At 38.3% G+C, this 21,763-nt stretch overlaps 1 protein-coding gene across 1 annotated transcript; it reads right to left on the reverse strand.

Moving 5' to 3' along the window:
- Positions 1-1,141: 1,141 nt before the first annotated feature.
- Positions 1,142-21,669, reverse strand: F11 (coagulation factor XI). Its single transcript, XM_055315754.1, has 15 exons — positions 21,185-21,669; positions 20,303-20,358; positions 18,376-18,538; positions 16,835-16,941; positions 16,019-16,178; positions 14,852-14,961; positions 13,858-14,017; positions 11,176-11,285; positions 10,912-11,074; positions 10,717-10,823; positions 7,046-7,214; positions 5,721-5,896; positions 5,037-5,132; positions 4,383-4,522; positions 1,142-3,867 (listed from the first exon to the last, which is right to left on the reverse strand). Exons 1-15 carry the CDS (start codon positions 21,214-21,216, stop codon positions 3,706-3,708), a joined length of 1,911 nt encoding a protein of 636 aa, XP_055171729.1. The 5' UTR covers positions 21,217-21,669; the 3' UTR covers positions 1,142-3,705.
- Positions 21,670-21,763: the final 94 nt, after the last annotated feature.

Genomic DNA, 21,763 nt, shown 5'->3' on the forward strand with positions numbered 1-21,763 from the left:
CATCACTCGCTGTCCAGGAGCACCACTCATCTCAGAGAGAGGGACAGCTCTATAAAGAGTCACAACCAACCTTTCTTTAAATGCGTAGAATCAAAATTATTTCTAAAAAAATAATAACTTTTAAAATTGGAAGAAAAAACAAAAAAAATAGAAGAAAAAAACAGACCATGTCCTGTAGAATAGGTTGTAAGTGCCTAATATATGTAGGTTACATTTATTTGAATCAGGGTAATATTAATACTTTAGGTCACTAATTCACAGTAGATCCTAATGTGTCCACTGCAAGTAATAGAAAACCCAATTTGAACTGTTATAAACATGAAAAGAGATTTGTTGCAATGAAGCAGGGAGGCCCAGACTTTGTTCAGGCCTCAGGCATTCTGTATCTATGTCTCAGTGGGCCCTGGGCTGACTTCTCAAAACTTCTCAAAACTGCTATTGCCACAACCAAGATCAGTGCTTCCTCACTCACATGGAGGAGGAGGAGGAGAAAGTCATTCCCATCCGTAATCAAAGTCTTAAATGTTGCTCAGATTGACATCTCTGAGCCAATCACAGTAGCTGGGGGATGCATGTGCCAGCTGCCTAGACTCACTCATCCACAGACTAATTCCCAGGGCAAGGAAGACAGCATTTATCACTGGATGGATGCACACAAGTCAGGATCCATCCCTAGAACTGGAGATGGCACTACTTCTGGCCCAAATTTATGTCTGTAACATGCAAGGGGAAGGACAGCCAACCAATATTTTCATAATACTGAGCTACTGTCCAGTTAGAACAAGATAAGCTCTGGATGTCTTAGGCTTTTTTTTCTTGCAAGAATTCTTACCATGTTTTTTTTTTAAGATTTTGTTTATTTATTCATGAGAGACACACAGAGAGGGAGAGAGAGAGAGAGAGGCAGAGACACAGGCAGAGTGAGAAGCAGGCTCCATGCAGGGAGCCCGATGTGGGACTCGATCCCAGGACCCCAGGATCATACCCTGGGCCAAAGGCAGCGCTAAACCGCTGAGCCATCTGGACTGCCCCTACCATGTTTATAAGGCTGCAAGGAACATAATCTATTTTTGTCTACATGGTAACTACTAAATTAATATTTAAATAAAAAATAAGCTGTTAATAAGTTGGTGATCTTACACATGTGATGTTTAATGTCATTTATATTAAGAAAATTGCAAAAAAAAAAACTACATTGAGATACCTTTTTCCAACCATCAGGCCATCAAAAATTCCCAAGTTGTAATTTCATAATGTTACTCAAATGTGACCCTCTGTTGTATTGCTAATTGGAGAGAAAATTGGCACCGATTTTTGAAGAGAGATTGGATAATATTTATCAAAATTACAAATGCATTTACTCTTTTTGTTTTGTTTTCAGCAATCCTACTTCTGGAATATAAGCTACAAATTTACCTGCATACATATCAATGAGTGAAAAAATTGGAAACCACCTAAATGTCCATCAGTGGGCAGCTAGGTTACGGAATCCCCATACTGGAATACCATACTTTTGTAAAAAACGGACTGAGAAAGCCCTTTATGCAACAATCAGAAATATTTTGAAGGCAGAGAACTACATGAAAACAAGAACAGTGCTGAACTGTGTGTAGAGTGTGCAATCTTCTGATGCAGAGCAGGAGACCTTCCCATTGTATATTTTATATCTCCTCACACTGTTTCCATTTCTGAATCATGGGCATATACTTACTGTTCAAAAATTAAAATAATATACAACATTAAGTATGACAAAACTAATATGGTTTTCTCAAATATTTGTCGAGACTTTCCAGAAAGATCTTTTTCTCTATCCTTCTTTTAAAGAGCACATATTTATTCAGAAATGCATTAGTAACACATGGTCTCCTCCACCTTTCATGCCTCTTCCTCTCCTTTTGAACAAAACAAAAGACACAAATGGGGAACATAGAGGAAAGATCTCTTCCTATGAGGAATTATATCCTAACTTTTTTTAATGTTAAGTGTTACGTCAAGACTACTAAGGTAATGAGCAAATAATAAGAAAATTGTTGCTGCTGTTTGGTAATCTTAAAGGTGCTCAAGTCTCAGTTCCAGTCTTGTTTGACTCTGTAAGCGTTTTGGATCTGGGCCCCTTTATACCATCCCAGTCTTTGATTTGGGGTTCTGTTTGCTTTTGTTTTTCATTTGTCTTCCTCAGCACAAATTCATTTTTATCCCAGTCCTTGAACCTGCCTCAAATGCTCTTCTTCCTCTCTCTTGTCATAGAACCCTGGGCATCCCTCCCTGAAGTTTTATAGTCGTGTAATTGTTTTCTTTTTGTTGTTTATGCTAACTAGACCAAGGATCCATGACGGCAAGGACACGGCTACTTGCTTACATTGTGTTCCATAGTTCTGTGTGCTCAATAAGTACTTTTCATATGGGATGAGATGTAAAGTTGTTGACATAGGCTGAAAACTGCAGTGAAGACACTCTAGTTATTGCACCACATTAGAAACAATTACCAGGCAAATATTCTCACTACAGGGAAAAACCCTAATACTTAACATACAGGGAGCTGTTTTGAAGATAACAAAGACTCTACGAGCCATCCATTTGTTCCTAAATTGCTTTTTCCCTGTAGTATGGATGTACTTTGTATGATTTCTGTCCAATTCTTTTATTACCATAAATGTAGATTTGTAGACTCACACTGGCACCTTGTCTTAGGAAGGCTCTAGCTTGCTCCCCTCACCTCTATCAGCTTCCGTTACCCAGAACCACACTGAATAAATATACATTCCACACACTAATAGTTTTTAAGGAAAGTCAACTTTAAGATTTTTCCCTTAAGGTACCACTTTTAGGTAAATTACAGCCTTCAATCCTTTCCCATATAGAAATTATAGAGTCCACATTCACATTCATTCATGGCTTGTGTCTACCCAAACTAATTTAAAAACATTTTACAAAATTGAAATGACAGGGTTATCTGGGTGACTCAGTCAGTTGAGAGTCCAACTGTTGATTTCACTAAGGTGATGATCTCAGGGTCATGGGATTGAACCCCACATCAGGCTCTATGCTGAGCATGGAATCTGCTTAAGATTCTCTCTCTCCCTCTCCTTCTGCCTTTCCTCCCACTCATGTTATCTCTCTCTTTCTTCCTCTCTCTCTCAAAAAGAATTGAAGTGACAAACATTCCTGATTATTCTGAAAACCTGCCATTGAACCCAGTCAAATTCTCCTTTCACAAAAGAAAGATATTCACGTAGGCAGAGTACAGATTCTTGCAAAATGATGGTGACTGTCCTTGTCCCCATTTTCTCCAGCTCCCATTTCTTGCTTAACGAATCTTTTCATGGTGGTTGCTTTTGGCAGTCCCACTGGAGCCTCTGGCGCCACAACTTGATTCTTCAATCTTAAAACTCTCAATACTTGAATCTTAAAAGATATCACCGTATAGTATTTCTTTGGCTCAGTAAGGTGTGATCAGAAAGCAAGAGACTGGATGCTGAACACAAACTATGCTTATCATAGAATGGGTATTTTGACAATGAGTTTGTTTTTAATTGGCACATTCTCACAAATACCAACCCCCTCCCATGCGTTACTGTCTCAGTACTATAACCCATGGAGGGAAATGGTGTGTCTTCTTCTTCAGTGAAATCAGAACCTTCCCACCCAGAAATAATCTGTTATGCCTTATGAGGGTCAGATGTCAAATGGCCTCTAGGGACTCTTTCACACTGCTTGAGTTTTCTTCAAAATCCAGTCCAGGTACTCAACCACATTGGTATAAACTCCTGGCCGTTCCCTTTGGCCACAGCCTTCTCCCCAGCTGGTGATGCCCACCAAGTGCCAGACCTCATTGTGTTTGCAGGACAAAGGCCCCCCTGAGTCTCCCTGTGATGGAGGAGAAAAAAAAAAGAAAAGATGCACAGATGAGTTCAGATGCTTCTCATCTCAAATACATGTTCCTCAGAGTGATTTTGCCTCAAATTCTATTCTTGGCTCTTTAATAAACTTCAATGTAGTAAAAACAAATATGCCATGGTTCCCTAGTCAGGGGAAGAAAACTGCTTTTTAAATGCTCTAACCTTTCTGGGGAGCCTGCTTGGGATTCTCTCCTTCTCCCTCTGCCCCTCCCCTGACTAGTGCTGTCTCTTAAAAAAATGCATTAAACATTCTAATGTGAATATATTCATTTTTTAGAAAAGATTTTTATTTATTTACTCATAAGGGACATATAGAGAGGGGCAGAGACATAGGTAGAGGGAGAAGCAGCCTCCCCATGGGGAGCCCTGTGTGGGACCCAATCCCAGGACCCCAGGATCACGCCCTGAGCCAAAGGCAGACTCTCAACCACTGAGACACCCAAGAGTCCCTGAATATATTTAATTGGTTGAAAACACTCTTACCTTACAGGCATCCTTCCCTCCTTCTCTATAGCCTGCACAGATCATCTTATTGGTTATTTTGTGTCCTTTGTATCTTATCTGGCATTCTTCAGTTGTCACCAAGGGTACGTTAGCTTTCTGGAGAGTATTTTGTATTTCGCCTGAAAAAAGTGTTTTGGCTTGTTAATGGAATAATCATATATATAATATAAAGGTGTGTATTTGAAATAAAAATATCTACATAAAAATCTAGAAGGAAAAAAATATTAGGTTTATCTCACAGACCTTTAGTAACTACCAAGTATAGAGAAGAGGTTATTTGTTAACATTAAGCTCTAAACTAAGTATGGTTCTAACTGGAATTGCTTCCCAGAGAAAATAACTGGTAACAGGCTAGGACATTTCATGAAAAGTGCTAGGTTTCACATTAAACTTCAATTAGTCTTTAAAGAGACTGTCATATTTAAATTTTCCAATCAAACAAATGTGGGATCCTCCTCACTTGGGCAATTTTTGCCTTTTCACTTTTATTAGCATGCTCTCTGTCATTGAAGGATGTGATTATTTTACTCACATTTTAGCTGTGTGCCTTGCTTGATACAGTAGGAAAGGGTAAGACTGAGCTATGTTCTTTTATCTTTAGGATGAAGCACATTGAGATACATCATTCCTTACCTGCTAATTTTCTGTACCCCCATCCAGTCACCCAGCAATCAGTATATATTACATTTCTATCTCCTTTGGAAGGTAGACATATGGGTCTTTGAGCATCTAAATTTTAAAAATCATAGTTTAGTCATCAGAATCAAAATATATCTTCTCTCCAGAGAGACTCTCTTATTTCACTTTATATTATGCAGTGTGTTCTCTATTTATTATATTTGGGTTTTGCCTCATTACTATTCATCTTCATTCCTCATGTTTAGCATTATCCATCAACATCCCAGGGTGAGGGAATGATGGGGAGACAAGATACAGCCCTCCCTGCTGGGTCCATCTCTCTAACTAGGTCTGTAACCCTGTAGAAATTGGTTACTCATTCTGACCTGCAATCCTTTTGTCCCTAAACAAGAGATATAAGTCATCTTTAAAATTCCAATTTATTATAGATACTATCATTTGGTGCAGCTGAGGAAACCTGCAGAAAACTTAGTTCTTCACTCACACCCCACAATAAGATTTAATAATTGGGAAAGAATTCCAGTATGAATAGACTAAAAGACTAGCTTTGCGGACCTCCTCTCTTTCAGGATTACAACACTACCCTGAGATTGCTGGGTCAGGTCATGAATCTGGTGGTGTTAAACACTGCATCTAGGTCATCATTGTTGATAAATTTCCATTTAAAACTCCACATACCTGTGTAATTCATTGCCGTTTCCAGTTTCAACAAGGCAATATCATACCCACTTTCTGCCTCTTCATATTGATCATGAATTATTATTTTTTGAACCCCAAAGAAAGATGTGTTCTTTTTAATTTCCGTTTGGTTTAAAATGCCGCTATAGACACGCAAGATTTTAGGTGACTCTATCCTAATGAATAAACAGTAAGAGGAAAAGAAATTCCCATTACCAAATAATTCCCAAATATTTGAGTTAATTGCTATTTACCTGCCTATTACTAATGTTTTCTGCAGGTGGTAGGCTTTTTGATGGAAAGGAGTGATTTCATGCTAAGATTTTTTACTTATATATTCCTCCTGTAGAAAGTTCTTGGCTAGTATTTAATATATTAAGCACATAAAAATGAATGAAGGGTCTTTTCACCCTCCAACAAACACACATACACACATTTTCTCCCTCTCCTTCATTCTCTTTTCCTCTCAATTTCCCTCTCATGAAGAGTCCCAGGTTTTAATCTCAACCCTACCACTGATTAGCCATGACCCTGCGAAATTCACTTGGATTTTCTCGTATTCCATTTTCCTACATGGAAAAGGTAAAAGGTAAAGGAAACTATTGACTTCAAATGGATCTTTGAGTTATAATGTGAGTATGCTATACTGAGAAAAAAGAAAAACAAACACACAATACCATGTCTGGAAAGTCAGAGAATACTGAGGAAGTTTGGCCAACTAAAATTAAAATTCCCTGGGATGCATGTACTCTCTTGAAGAAGCTTTTAGGTTTGGCCTGTGTTGAAATTAACCTAAGTAGGGAATCCAATTTGAGGATACATAATGAACTTCACCTATTTTTGGAAACACAGAGAGAGAAGAGGAGAAGAGGGGAAGGGAGGGAAGGGAAAGAAAAGGAAGGGGAGGGGAGTGAGGAGGAAACAAGACCAGACAGGGAAGAAGTGAAGAAGACAGGGAATGACATACTAGATTTATAAAAGGGGAAATTCTCTTTGTGTTTAGTTCTGGAACTGACGCCCAAGGTAAGGCACAGAACATATGTTCTGATAGGAAACAGCAAGAACACCCCTGGGCATGTGTATGCATTTAAATGGGAAAGTGAAATAATATGCCATCATGTTCCTGTACCTAACCTAATGCTGGTAGACCATAGGTAGTTCTTCCCTTTTCCTTTTTATTTCATAACAGAAAACTTTTTTCATAATAGAAATTTAATTCCACAAATAGGATAATTTACATTTTTAAAGTATTTACTAAACTGCTAATGATAGATCTCATAAATATATGAACCTGGGGAACTTATAAAAACAGTAATAGTACTGACTGGTCAAAACAGTGAGCAGCTGTTAGTATCCACTGGTTTCCAATGATGGAACCTCCACACAGGTGTCTCCGGATGGGTGACGTGGTATGCAAAGTTATCTGCCACGGCCACTCACCATGAACAGATGCCGTTCCTCCAACAATTCTGGGCTTGATTTTGGTTGTGCATGCTACAACAGAAGGGTTGCAATGAGTAACTTCCTAAATCTTCCTTTTTTATCGGTAGTTATGTTCCTTTAGGCACAAAGAGAAGAAAACCTTCCCTCGATTCGATATTTTATCATGACCTTGACTTGAAGAAATTTTATAATCAGGTTGGCAAGCAAAACATGCACAGGAAAATTGAATGACTAAGGCAGCTTGTAATCACATGCCCCCAAAGAAAGTCTCATTTGGTATTGCATGCTGTCTTATATGCCCTCATGTGATAACTGTGATGGTTCTTTCAAAGCGGCAGTTGTCAAGTGTGGCCCTTGGACCAACTGTTAGAAATGCAATTTCTTGAGCTTCCCTCAGACTCAGTACATCAGAAACTTGGACAGTGGAGCCTAGTCATCTGGATTTCAATCAGCCCTGCTAAAGTTTCAGAATACTGTTATATAGAAAAGTGAGCACCTTCTACTCAGTTTACAGCATCCATCCAACCTCCCCCACCCCTCATCTTTTTTCCCCTCAGGCTGATCTTTGGTCCCAGTCTCTCCTGCTCCAGCTGGGTTCCATCCAAACCTGGGCTGCTCTTCTGTTTGTGAACTGTTTCTGCCTTTTGGCCTTGTTGACAGTTTGGGTTTCCGTACATTCAATCCTTGATACTTTCCAAGGACTATGACTCAGATTTACCCCTTTGTTTCTTCCTGTCTTAGCTGTCCTGGGCAGGAGAATCCATTCTACTTCTACTTCCTAGAATGTCACCCTCCTGATGGGAGTCTTGACCAAATCTGTCCCAGTAACCTTGATAGACTGGAAATGAGTTACTCATAAACATCAGCTTTCTAGAACAAGTCTTCTCATATTTTAATGTGCATATGGATCACTGGGTAATCTTTTATGTTATTTTTACTTTATTTTTTTTCACCCCGTTATCTTTTAAAATGTTGTATTCTGATTCAGTCTGGGGCAAGACGTGAAAATTTTTCTAGCAAGCTCACCAGTGATGTCAACATGCTACACCCAGACACACTCAGAATAGTAAGGCCCAGAGGATCAGGGAAGCCTCATGGCCTTAGCTAAAGGAGGATTGTGAAGTTAAAAGAGTCGCTAGTCAAAATCCAAGTCCTAGATGGTCCATTCTGTAGTTTTATAGGTGCAAAATAATCTCTCTAGGTCTTTCTTTCCTCAATAGGAAAATGGATGCATAATCCTGGGGCAGGCTTCAAAGAAAAGGAGAGGGCAGGAAAAGGAATCTTGAAGACGTGTGCTTGTGAGAGTTTAAATAGGCTGGTGTGCTGGGAGAAGAGTTGTCACCTGAGAGTAGATGGGGTGACATTAGGTTCAGAGAAACATTCTGAAGAGTTTGACTAGATTCTGGAACTACAGGGATGATTTATTTATAAGATGATGATTTATAAGAAAGGAAAGGCAAAGTTTAGGAAAACTAATAGGTAAGCAGTAACCAAAGTATGTTACAGATAGGTCAATAAAGATTTTCTTGGGGATAAATAATAGGTCTTGTTCATTCTGTTTTGTCTCTCAGTTTAAATAAAATGCTGAAAATATGTGTTTGGCATTAGATTTGGGGGCAGGGAACATTTCTTTTGATGGCAATTACTCTGTATTTTCAAAAAGTTATGAGGACCAAGGACAGTATAAGTCATGATAAATATCTCTGGTAGATATCACCTCCCATTAGGGTATTATTTCATCTAATATAGTGCAGGAAAACCTAATTATCTAGTTTCAGAAGGTGTCCTAAAAAGCCGTAAGATTTTATTTCCCTTTATCTTGTATTTTCTGCTTCAGCTACCAATTTCCACCTGATATATTCTGTAGCCTTCACAGATCAGGATCCATACATTCATCAGAGAGGAAGATAATGAAAGAAGGAGGGTGGGGAATAGATTCTGCAATTTAAGGTGTAAGTGCTGATTCCCATTTTAGAAACTCTATCAACATCACTAACAGCAAAGTCTGCCAAGTGCCAAGTGTCCCTTCTAGGGCTTAGCAGAATTAAGATGACAAAATTATCATAAATACTCCTCCTGTCTTAGGTGAATGTATTGTGAAGAAAACAGAATATTTGAGATACAACTTAATTGGCTTGCTTTTTAAAGGAGCTTGAGCCATCCAAAGATTCCCATCAGATCCATCTACACTCCAGGAAGGCATGGTCTCCGAGTTAGGATGTTAGCACAGGATGCAATATTGTACATGCTATGAAACAAATTCATAGACGTTAAGGATTTACACACCTTCTCAATAGAGAAATAATTCCGACAAAAGATTTTTTATACTTTGAAAACTATTACAAAGTATAATCATCACTTCTATTTTATTCATTAAATCTCAGCTGAATCTTAAATTTGTAGTGCTTTAGAATATTGAACATTAGGCAATAAAAGTCTAAAATATAGTTTTATGTAAATCAGTAAGTACTGAAGTCATAATAGGTTATTATGGTGGCTTAGGGAGGAGTGTGGTATATTCTTTCCCATTGGGGATTCTCTGTCCCTTAGTTCATCTGTTTGCCTACAAGCCAGCCCTTGCTACTATGCTCAGAAATTAGCCACTGGAATTGGCCACCGCTGATCTGATTTCTGTTACAATTCTCATGTTATTATAGTCTCCTTTAATCTAGACAATCTCTTCATTTCCTTTTTACTCGACCACACTCACTGTTATAAGTAAACAAGGTTTTACTGTAAATTTTTGCCAATATTCATAAATATGCAGAACACTTGCAGGCCATTTGAAAGAAGGAAGTCCCCTGAAAAGGAGCTACTTTATTTCTAGAATAAATACATAATTTTTCAGGGACACCTGGGTGGCTCAGTGTTTGAGCATCTGCCTTTGGCTCAGGTCATGATCCCAGGGTCCTGGCATCGAGTCCCACCTCGGGCTCCCCTCAGGGAGCCTGCTTCTCCCTCTGCCTGTGTCTCTGCCCCTCTCTCTGTGTCTGTCATGAATAAATAAATAAAATCTTGGAAAAAATACATAATTTTTAAAACATATGATCATTGTTTGTGTTTCAACTAAAGGTCAAGTAATGGCCCATGGACAGAAAATGAAAATGATTTGATTAACCAAAATGCTGGCTAATGTTTAATTTAATTTAATTTTTATTATTTATTTATTTATTTATTTTTTTATTTATTTTTTTTTTTGATGTTTAATTTTAAAGGATAAGAAAGACCACTGGGCTTCCTAACAAGAATCAAACATCAAAGAGTCAGCTAAACCTGACTCTCATCATGAAATACCAGTTATATAAATGTGTCAACTTAAAATACATATTCATACAATACTAGGCAATGCAGAGTTTAGTTAAGGCTCAATATTCACCCTGAAAACATGGTCAGCTTGGGTAACAGGAGCAAAAATAACAGAAAATTGCATCCAAGCTCATTACCATAGCAATTTTCTCTTCCTTGTGGCTATTATTGACTGTCTCAGTCATGATATATTTGGGATAGAATAACCCCTTCAGATGGATTTTTTTCCAGGTAACATTAGACTCACCATTATCCATTTTACATAACCTCAGTGTATATCCAGAGATGCCTCCTCTCCCATGAAGTATTTTAGTTGGAGATCCATTTGAAGAAAGCTTTAAGTAACATTTACCCCTGCAGGTTGGAAACACAATAGTATAAACATAATGCACCCCTCAAGAGACGGGGCAGGAGCATCCAGGTGAGGCTTCATATGTCTTACTTCCCTCCGTGGCAAGATTCCGGAGATGGGGAATAGGTAAAAAATTGGCAGCGGATGGCATCGGTACACATTTTCTGGCAGGCTTCATGACCCTTCGCATCAACAATGTCCAGTTCCTCTCCCAAGAAATCCGTATTGTGGTAAAAGGAAGAGTGACAAAACACTAGGCAGCAAAACACAGGTCACATGTGAGACCCAAGACCTCAGCGCTTGTCAACCGCGGGTCACCCATCTCCACCAGGAGAAAGCGCGGCCGCTCTTTACCTGGGACGCTGTGCCTGCAGCTCTGCAGACTAAAACCAGAGAGAGCTTTGTGCTTTTTAATGCGTATGCTTGGTAATCCGCTTTCAGATGTTTTCAGGAGACAAAGATTTCTAACCATAAAAACAAAACAAAACAAAACAAAATGGGGAGGATGTAAATGTATCATGTAAAACATATCAACAAAAAGAACCATTTTTGCAGCACATACAAAAGGCAATTCACGGGGCACCCGGGGGGCTTGGTGGTTGAGCATCTGCCTCTGACTCAGGTTGTGATCTCAGGGTCCCAGGATCAAGTCCCACGTTGGACTCCCCACAGAGAGCCTGCTTCTCCCTCTGCTCATGTCTCTCTGCTTCTCTCTGTGTCTCTCATGAATAAATCAATAAAATCTTTCTTTTTCAAAAAAGGTAACTCATGCTGGTATTGAATAGGGAACAGTTTCTCATGTTGCAAGCACTCCTCATAAATCACTGAATCAGACCCCATGATCCATAGGTTGTAGACAAATCTTCAAAACCAAGAAACCCCTTGCCTCCATACAAAATCTTCTGAGCTGGTTCTATGGTCAGTGTTCCTAGTATCTTCCTCCCTTACCTCCTCTCTTTCAACACTCCTGGCCTGTCTCAAAGATTCCATGATTTTCATGCTACAGAGAAATTGCTGGGCAACTCTGGATGGCAGATTTACCCCTGGTTTAGACAGGGATAAATCAAATGCAACACAGGCTCTACACAGGCAGCATTGTCCTGGAAGGAAGTTAACTTTTCCTACTTAGCCCCAAATCCCAGTCTAGAGCAGTGCTGTCCAACAGAATTTTCTGCAATGATAGAAATGAGTCCATGTCTGTGCCACCCAAATTCAATAGCCACTACCCCCATGTGACTCGTGAGCACTTGAAATGTGGTTAATACAACTGAAGAAATGAATACATAGTTCTATTTAATTTTAATTAATTTAAAAAAGCCAAGTCTTGGCTTGTCACATTCACCATCTTCTCTCATTCATCATCATATTGAGGACCCAATGTTTTACTCCTTGTGTAGTTGTCAATCGGGAATTTTATTAAAGGAATAAAAAAGAAACAGAACAATGATTAACCCAACAGTACAAAGCCATCTTTCTAATCTGTGACATTTATAATGTCCCAAGGCTCAATCTTTGAAGCTACTTTCTTCTCTGCATCTGGTCCTTTGATGGTCTCACCCAGGTTCAGTCACTCTAATTCCCAGCTGTATGCTGGTGACACCCAAACACAGATCTAGAACATAAACCTCTCTGCTTAGTTCCAGATTTCTCTTCCTAACTGCCAATTCAACCCTTCTTTCTGGATGTCTACGAGGCTCCCCTCTTGAAATCTGTTCCTCATGAAATCTGTATCCCAGTCATGGGTCTTTTTTATCCTTTCAATTCCTTGGGCCAAAAGTCTAAGATCTATCACGGACTCTTTCCTCTGGATAGACATCAAATTCATCACCAAATCTTATTTTCCCTACATGGACAATTAATTCCAATCTGATTACTTCTCTGTCACTTCCACCCTGGTCCAAGTAGGGCAGAGTTCTTCTCTCTTTAGTTCACTAATGGTATCCCTGGTGCTTAGAAGAGGGCCTGGTAAAAAGTAGGCACCAAATAAATTATATTATATTGTTGACTACATGAAAGCAACACATATATTTTCATGTGATGGACTTAGTACTTCTGAGAGTCACTCCATGGAAAATCAGACTTGCTTGACGGACAAGGAGCTTGAGGGCTTACCTTGGATGGACTGTTCTTGGGGACACATTCCCTATGTGGGCAGCCAAGTCAGGCAATTACCAGGGATTCTGACAATTCTGACTCAGATGATATAGAGAAGCTAGATTTTGAAGCCAATTTAATCTTAATTTTTTTAAATGAGTCTTATTAATGCAGGGCAGCAATCCCAACAGATATCCCTTTAATGATCAAAGAAATTTCCTATGCTTTTATTATGGTTTCCTATATTAATACCCATCAGTAGGGAGCAGCATCTCAGTTCAAACCTCTGTCCACATTTACCCCCAATTCCATTAATGGAGGCCTTCATTTCCCCTTCTCTTCACTTTGGATTTGACATTTCACTAATATTCTCAGCTCTTTTTGCTCAGGATTCAATGACCTCAAACTGGGTGTTGGACTAAGTTGCTTCCAAATGGTCATCCATATTTTCTTCATTCTGTTCAGAACTAAACAACTTTCTCTTTGCTGAAGGCAGGGCCCTACCTCAGCTAAAGAAAACAAGAGTCCTTGCTAACATGAGATTTGTGGCCATTAAGTGGGGAATAGAAAGAGAATGGAGCTAGGAATTCTTCGCAGCTTTGATCTATCCTATACAGACATTTAGATTAAAGGTTTAGTGGCTCAGAATTTTTTAAATGATTTTATTTATTTATTTATTTGACAGAGAAAGAGAGAGAGAGAGCACCAGAGAAAGAAAACCAGAGGGTACAAAGAGATGGAGGGGCAGAGGAAGAGGGAGAGGGAGAAGCAGCCTCCCTGCTACATCAAGGATGAAGGGAGCACGATGTGGGACTCAATCCCAGGACCCCGAGATCATGACCTGAGCTGAAGGCACACCCTTAACCAATTGAGCCATCCAGGTGCCCCAGTAGCTCAGAATTTTTAATGATGGATTTTGATCAGCTGTTATTAACTCCTTACCTTTCAGATTCCTTTGGCCATTCTTGAGAAAAGAAGGTAAAAAATAAGCAGCTGGGATGGTGAGTACAAATGCGGCGACAGACAAAGGCATCTGGAGCCATGACACTGTCAATGTTATTGTCTGCAAACACCGTGCTGGGGAAAATGTCCCTAATACAAGCTGTACAACAGAAGAAACCATGCTTAAGAAATCAATTCACTAATATCATCAGTAAAATCCCAGTCACAGTATTTGTAAATTCCATATAAAAAGTTCATTGTGGGGGATCCCTGGGTGGCGCAGCGGTTTGGTGCCTGCCTTTGGCCCAGGGCGCGATCCTGGAGACCCGGGATCGAATCCCACGTCGGGCTCCTGGTGCATGGAGCCTGCTTCTCCCTCTGCCTATGTCTCTGCCTCTCTCTCTCTCTGTGTGTGTGACTATCATAAATAAATAAATAAATAAATATTTTTTTTAAAAAAAAGTTCATTGTGGGGTGAGGGAGGGATGCAAATGTCATTATACATTTGTCCAAACCCATAGAATATAGAACACCAAGGGTGAATGAGAGTATAAACTGTTGGCTTGAGGGGATCATGATGTGTTGGTGCACATTAATCAATGGTAACAAATGTACCACTGGTGAGGGATGTTGATAATGAGGGAGTCTGTGCATGTGTCCGGGCAGTGGTGTATGGGACATCTATACTTTCCCCTCAACTTTGCAGCAAACTTAAAATTGCTCTAAAGAAATAAAGTCTTAATAACAAATTTTTAAATGTTTATCTGAAGGACTTTAAATTTTTTTAAGTTAGACAACATGAAGTGATTATTTTAAATACAAATATAGCTCTGATTATCTAGGACATAGTGAATTTTCACATGAAGAAGGTAAAAAATCACTGGTCCACTTCATCAGTGAGCACATATTGGGCTCCTAAGTTAGACCCATCATACATACCGTCAGCTCCTACTATTTAATGGCTAGCCCATCTCACTAAGTAAATAATAGTTACCCAGATTAGAAAGCGCACAGGATTTCAATGAAAATCCAGACACCACCATACTGAGCTTCGTGATTCTGGTTGGGGTCCCCATTTCTGTGTATTTCAGTAGACAAACATTACTGAATAAAAACAAAAGTGGAAAATGTTTTAGTCTTCTAAATACAAGTAGGAAAAAAACATAAGATGATAAGAAATTCCAATTTAGAGACTCCTGGATATTACAGGTAAGAGATCACTCTGGAAAGCATGGATCTGAGAAAGGCTAGACAGTTGGACTTGAGTCCTTGTTTTTTTCAACTTTATTTTTCACCACTAAAAGGACAGCTTTGAAGGGATGGTGGCCTGAAGAGTAGCAGGTAGGAAGTAATGAATTCTCAAGCCCTTCCCAATTGTATCAGTTTAAATTTTTTTATAATGCCCAGCAACTCCCAGGTTCCTAGCTTGCTATCCATGTTAAGTCTTAGAGGTAAAATACGTAAAAAGATACAGTATGAACTAAGCTAAATACAAACCATGCTTATTAATTTGAGGGTTTTGTTGTATCATTGTTGTTTTTGAAATGAATTTCTGATGCTTCATCTGCTTTGCATTCATGTCCTTGTTGTGAATGTGGAGAGTAGAATGTTAAAGCCCAAAGGTAAATCCAAAAACTAATCATTTGAACTTATTTCTCTCTCTCTCTCTCTCTCTCGTTTTGGGGTGGGTGGATCCTAGATAAGTATAATTTACTATACAACTCTAAAGTATCACAAATATTTCTAAATATAAAATTCAGTGATATTTTCCCTATTTTTTTTAAGAGAACACATATTCATCCTTAGAGATCAGGTCATTTTCTACTCCTACGTGTTTATCTCTGGAATATTTCAAAATCTGGGATCGGGGAAGATTTTTAAAACACTTCACATGAGCTTCAGTTATTTTGTCTTAGATAAGGAACTTATCTTAAAACTGACTCCTTACCAGAAGGGACTCCTTACCAGAAGAGAAATACATGCAAGTTGGGCTTTAAATGCACTTTCTATGAAGAAAACTACCAGCACTATGCTTGTTATAGAAATGTCATTGAGGGGCTAAGAATAAATTTTGGCATCAAGTTGAAGATAACTTTTATTTTCCATCCGATATTGTAACAATCTCCTTACTGTCCTTATGCTCAGCCTATGGCTCACTTACCGATGCTCTGCGCTTGGAAACTGGCTTGTTGCATATGTAAAAAAGTGACAGTGCACACTGTTTGTGCACCTCTCTTGGCATTCCTGAACATTCCTGGCGATGGAGCCATTATAGTTCATGCCCTTCATGACCAGATCCACATATACATTTCTGTTGCAAGCTGGAAATAAAAGCAGAACATGCAAGGATCTTCCAGACTCCAGGGGCAACTGGAACCTTAGGAACTGTCCCTCCTGACTTTCTCTTCTGACACCTACAGCCACTTTTCCTCAGAAGTCCTTTGTTTTCATCTTAATTTGCTTAATCTACTCTCACATAGAAGCACTAAACGAATGCCAATGTCCCTCTTATATCACAACAATATAGATTTATAAATTCTTGCTTCAGTTTTCTGCCCTGGCCTTCCTGGTCTCTGCAATTTCATTGACTGATTCATTAACCTTTTCAAGAATCTTTTCACAATTAAGACAAGTGTCATGTCAACCTTTACAGCTGCTCTTTTGATTTGAAGTAATATGTTTAACAAGGACTTTTATATAAAACTTTAAGCTGGAAAGGAGAAAAAAACAATAAAGGAATGGTGAGAATGTAGTAATAGTTGGAGAATATCCAACTATTGCAAAAATTTCAATGAATGGGACGGGGGTGGGTGGGATGCATGCATACTAGTTTTTACTCTACACTGAAGGAACTTCATCAGGAGACTTGATGACCATATAGCAGGGTTTTATTTTATAGTTATAACACTATATGTGATGTAACTATATGTATATATCACAGTAACTAGTACTTATGAATCCTAATAAGACATCTTACCACTTATTTGGTGTGGGCATTGCTTGAAAGAATATCCAGAAATGGCTCCTGTCATATTCACCCTTGGCAATGTTTCTGTTACACTGTCTTTCAGGATACAAGTAAACCTGTTTTTTAAAATAAGTAAATAAATAACTGCATGAGAACTTATGTTTTAAAATAATAAATCTTAAAAGCCAGCACATAGAAAGTCAAGGAGAAAGAAGCAAGCTCCTCTATCTCATGCCAAAACAAATACTTTCTCAGCAAAACTGTGAGTTTGTCTCTCATTCCAACATCCCTACTCCTAAAAGATCACATATGGTATTCCCCACTAACCGGAAACAGGAGCAGGTAAGCTATGGACTGTTGATCAAACAACCCTCTGCCGGTTTTTATGGTCCATGAGCTGAGAATGGGTTCTATATTTTTAAATGGTTATATAAATGGTTATATAAATACTTAATATCCTTGATTTTGCTTCTGGATCTATAAAGCCTAAAATATTTATGCCCTGCCTTGTCAAAAAAAAAAACATTTGCTAAGCCCTGCTGTAGATTCTAGAATAATTATTTTATACGTTTTGGGTACTGTGTAAATTTCTATGAATGTAGCAATGATATACAAAGATGTCGATAACTTAATTCTGTAGTAAAGTTTTGTTACTGAATTTTCAAGTTCAATATGGAAACAAAAGCAGTGGATGGAATGCCCTAAAATTTTTATAAAATATAACTATAGACACAAAACTCACTAAATGCAATTTGTGAATCTGGAGAAGATTCCAGTTTATAGCTATAAATTATATTTGGGCTACAATTGAGATGATATAAAGGGATTCTTGTTAAAAATTTTATGTCTTTTGTGTAGGAAAATGTATGCAGAAATATTTAGGGGTAAAGTGTTACCATGTCTCCAAATTAATTCAAATGGTTAAATAGATAAAGAACAAATGACAAAAGCCTTGGTGGTGACAGGGGATCACTGTACTATTCTTTGAAACTACCTTTATGTATTTCCTAAGAAAATAATTGAAAGAAATGCACTGGTTTAAATAATATCCAATATCAATAATCAATCAAAAAGCAAAGAACGAAATGATTAAGAGGCATAAAAGTGGAGAGAAATAGGAGAGAAAGTGTATCATTAAAATCTAGACCACAGAGAAATTGGGAAGTCTACACTGAGAGGCATGCTTGCTCTTTCCTGATCTGCCTAAACACCATCTATTTTTCTGTAATATTTAATATTTTTATTTATTTATTTATGATAGTTACAGAGAGAGAGAGAGATGCAGAGACACAGGCAGAGGGAGAAGCAGGCTCCATGCACCGGGAGCCCGACGTGGGATTCGATCCCGGGTCTCCAGGATCGCGCCCCGGGCCAAAGGCAGGCGCCAAACCACTGCGCCACCCAGGGATCCCATATTTAATATTTTAATTGAAGGACAATATGTTTTCCAACTGTTAACCTCATATTTTATATTTATATGAATGTTTATTGGTAAATAATCCTCATGTAAAGACTATTTCCTCTATCTATGTAGAAATGCAAACATTTACCATTTGGTAGGATCTTGAGATGGCGATTCAGCCATGAAGGTGAAGAGCAAACAGCGTGGGTGGTGGGTGCAGACAAGCTGGCAGTGCTTGGCACTTGGCGTAAAAACGGTAGTGATGTCTCCTCCTTGAAAGCAGGTATCTGCCAACAGCTCAGTTATACAGCCTGTGATGTAATACATGGCAGGTATTAGTTGCACATATCCAATTAGACAATAATCTCACAAAGACAAGCAAAGTAGATCTACTTAACAGAAAATATGCCTGAACGTCGAAATCAGAGCAATCAACACTTTTATGTTAGTGTATTGGATAAGCAGCCTCGGACAGAAAAGGAAATCATGAAATGGCCCATTTGCCTCCATGGAATTGTGCCGATGGGTGATTGTCTTGGAGACACGGATGCTTTGTGGGTAACTGAATAATTTCACAAAGCTTTATTGGCAAAAGATGTTCTTTAGGGTTGCATTGAAGTCTGGAATGGACCACCTACTTTTTCCTCTCCCTACTGTTCATATGTTGAAACTCTATGTTTATACGAAGCAAAGGATCCAGAGTGGTCATTTTTCAATAGGGTCTGATGGCCTTGGGTGTGGTATACTGTATCACGTCACTATTTAAAATGGGCCAAGTTAGTAACAGGAACTTTAGACTCTCAGAAAAATAACTGAATCCCATTCCAACTGAACCCATACACAGGTTTGTGTTTTTTCTTTTAAGGCTAAATTGCATAAAATTAATTTTTTTCTGTTTCTATAAAGAGATATCTAATATTCCAGATTGTGGCTCTTTTAGGTCATTATTAGTCACTGAATAAAAGGCTGTAGCTTTTAATCTTGGTATATTCCTATTAGGAAGTACTACCATATGGCCCAAAGTCTTAATATCTTTCATATATATAACATATACATTCTATCTATCTACCTAAAATGTATATATACATATGTACTAAAAATGAAATACTTTGGGAAGGATAAAACATAATTCAAATTCTTATTACAATAAAAATAATAGGTGGCATAGCCTATTGTTAATGTAAGTAACAAACCACCTAGTGTTCATAGTATCTGCAATTTTTTCATTATAAAATTACAGATTTAAAAAGAAAACACTAGAGCTGCAGATATCTTAAAATACCATTATCACTCATCACTGATTTGGTGGTAATCATTACTCTGCACTTTTATTCTGTTCTATCATTTGTTAATAAGAAGCATCTATTTTTATATCAGGGTTGTTTTGTGTGTGTGTGTGTGTGTTTACATTTTAACTAACTGTATTGCAATATAATTGATTTTCTTGGTAATCCTGTGTATTTTTACTTTATGCCTAAAGGGATCTGTGGGAAAAAGGGGTCAAGGGTCCCTGCCACAGACTTGGTTCAAAACCCACCACATACACTTCTAAATTACGCAACTACAACCTTTGCATATAGCATAATTTTCTCCAAAACTGGCAGCTACCCAAGAATGACCTGGAAGTTATCAGAAGACTGCCTCCTTTTTCCAAGCTCTGTGTTGCTTCCAACGGAGTTGTAAGGCCGCCCCCACTAGTGCATAATCTATTTGCACTCAAAATACTCCCACTGTCCACAGAAATCCCACCTTAGGGCAAAGCAAAGTACTAATTACCACCAAACTAGTAATGATAGATGTATATTTGGATGTAAATATAGGTAAGAACGTGGATAAACATATAGACCTCAATTGCTACTATTATGAACAATTCTGCACCTTAATTGCCATCCCTGCTTTGAAAATCCCTGGAGCCTTAAGTGAAAAATAAACTCATTACATCCTTCCCTGGAGTAGATGGCGTGGGACCCTGGGACGATTTCTGTCTCTGGCCTTAAGCTCTTGTTTTCTTTTCTTCAAGTCGGGGAACCAAGCAAGCTATTTCTAATTCATACCCAAGATTCAACTCTACTTACCACCAGAAACTGAAGCAAATAAAATGAAATGTACCATTTGATATAGTACAATCATCCTACAAAGAGAAAAACGTGCATGTGTTTAGAACACAGAACGTGAATTTGCAATTAGTTTGCTGACATCAGGGTTCACAAGAGATAGGGAGGGAGGGGAGTGGTTCATTCCATAGTGTTTGCAGGGTTCTTATCATCATGCTGAATTGTATCTTCCCCAAATCCTAGGATACTCCTCAGCATGGTTGTGTGTAGTGTTCAACACCTTCCTAGTTCTGAAGAACCCAGAACCTGACAGGAGAAATGACACCCCTTATCTCTGCGTCCCCGCTGCCTGCAGTTCACCATTAACTAGATATTTCTCATTGCCCTCATCTGACCCCTCCCCCACTCCAATTTTTCCACTTGTTTTCTCTTCCAAACTGCTTCCTTTCTTTGCATCTCTGAAGTCTCTCCATACCTGTCGAGAAGCTCTAAATAAATGATTTTATACTCATGAAGTTCCCCATTTTAAAGATTCTGCTGGAAATATATTCATAGGCCACCTTGGTTGCCAATAAATCTGCTTATCCCCCCAAAGCATTGAATTAACGGCTCTATGAAAAACTATCAGTGAGAAAAATCAAGACTTGTTTTTTAGTATTGATCTTGAAAATCTCTTTAATTCATAAACCACTTGTCATTGATTACAAATTACTAGTCTTCTTTCATTCTGCATCTTCTCTCAACTTGGTTATAGATAAAAGCTTCTAGAATATCAAGTCGGACAAATTTTAATCAATCAATCATTCTCTATTTTAAAAGTTTGTAAAGCCTCTGTCATAAAAAAAAAAGTCACTTCAAGGAATCATTGCTGGAGAGAAATCTTAAGAGTTTTTGAAATCGTACCTGAAAACATTTTGTTTGCTTGTTTGCCGCATTCTTAGTAAGAGTGTTTTTCTTCTTCCCAAATGGTCTTCATCCTCTTCTAAATGAACTTGTTCAGGTAACGCTCAATTTAATATTTACTTTTACCTGTTCCCAATGTTATGTAACATTGTCTCTTTGTGGAGCATGTCTGCGAAAGGCCTTAAAATCTCGGCATTATCAAAAATGCACCTTGGTCGAGCTGCTTGCTTTCTCAATACATTAAAATCTTTTTGTCTTGTTTTACTGTGTATTCCAAAAAATGACACGCACAGTGGAACTTGGGTTTGCCTGTGTGCCTACTTGCCAAAGCAGCCCTTAACCACACGTTCAACTATCAGCGGTTAATCATTAAATCTGGCCTAACCTGAGCCTTGCCTTTTACAAAGAAAACAAGGTCTGATGGACTTATTGATGAGCAGTATAGCAGCCTCACCTGTTGGAGGCCTGTGTTGATATGGTTCTAAGAAATTAAGCTCTTATTTATTACACTCACACACATTGAAAGTCTAACTTTTTTTTTCCTTTTTGAAAAAAATATGGGACTTTCGTATCTCTTTT

This window comes from Nyctereutes procyonoides, unplaced genomic scaffold (genome assembly GCF_905146905.1).
Source record: "Nyctereutes procyonoides isolate TBG_1078 unplaced genomic scaffold, NYPRO_anot_genome, whole genome shotgun sequence".
Taxonomy (NCBI): domain Eukaryota; kingdom Metazoa; phylum Chordata; class Mammalia; order Carnivora; family Canidae; genus Nyctereutes; species Nyctereutes procyonoides.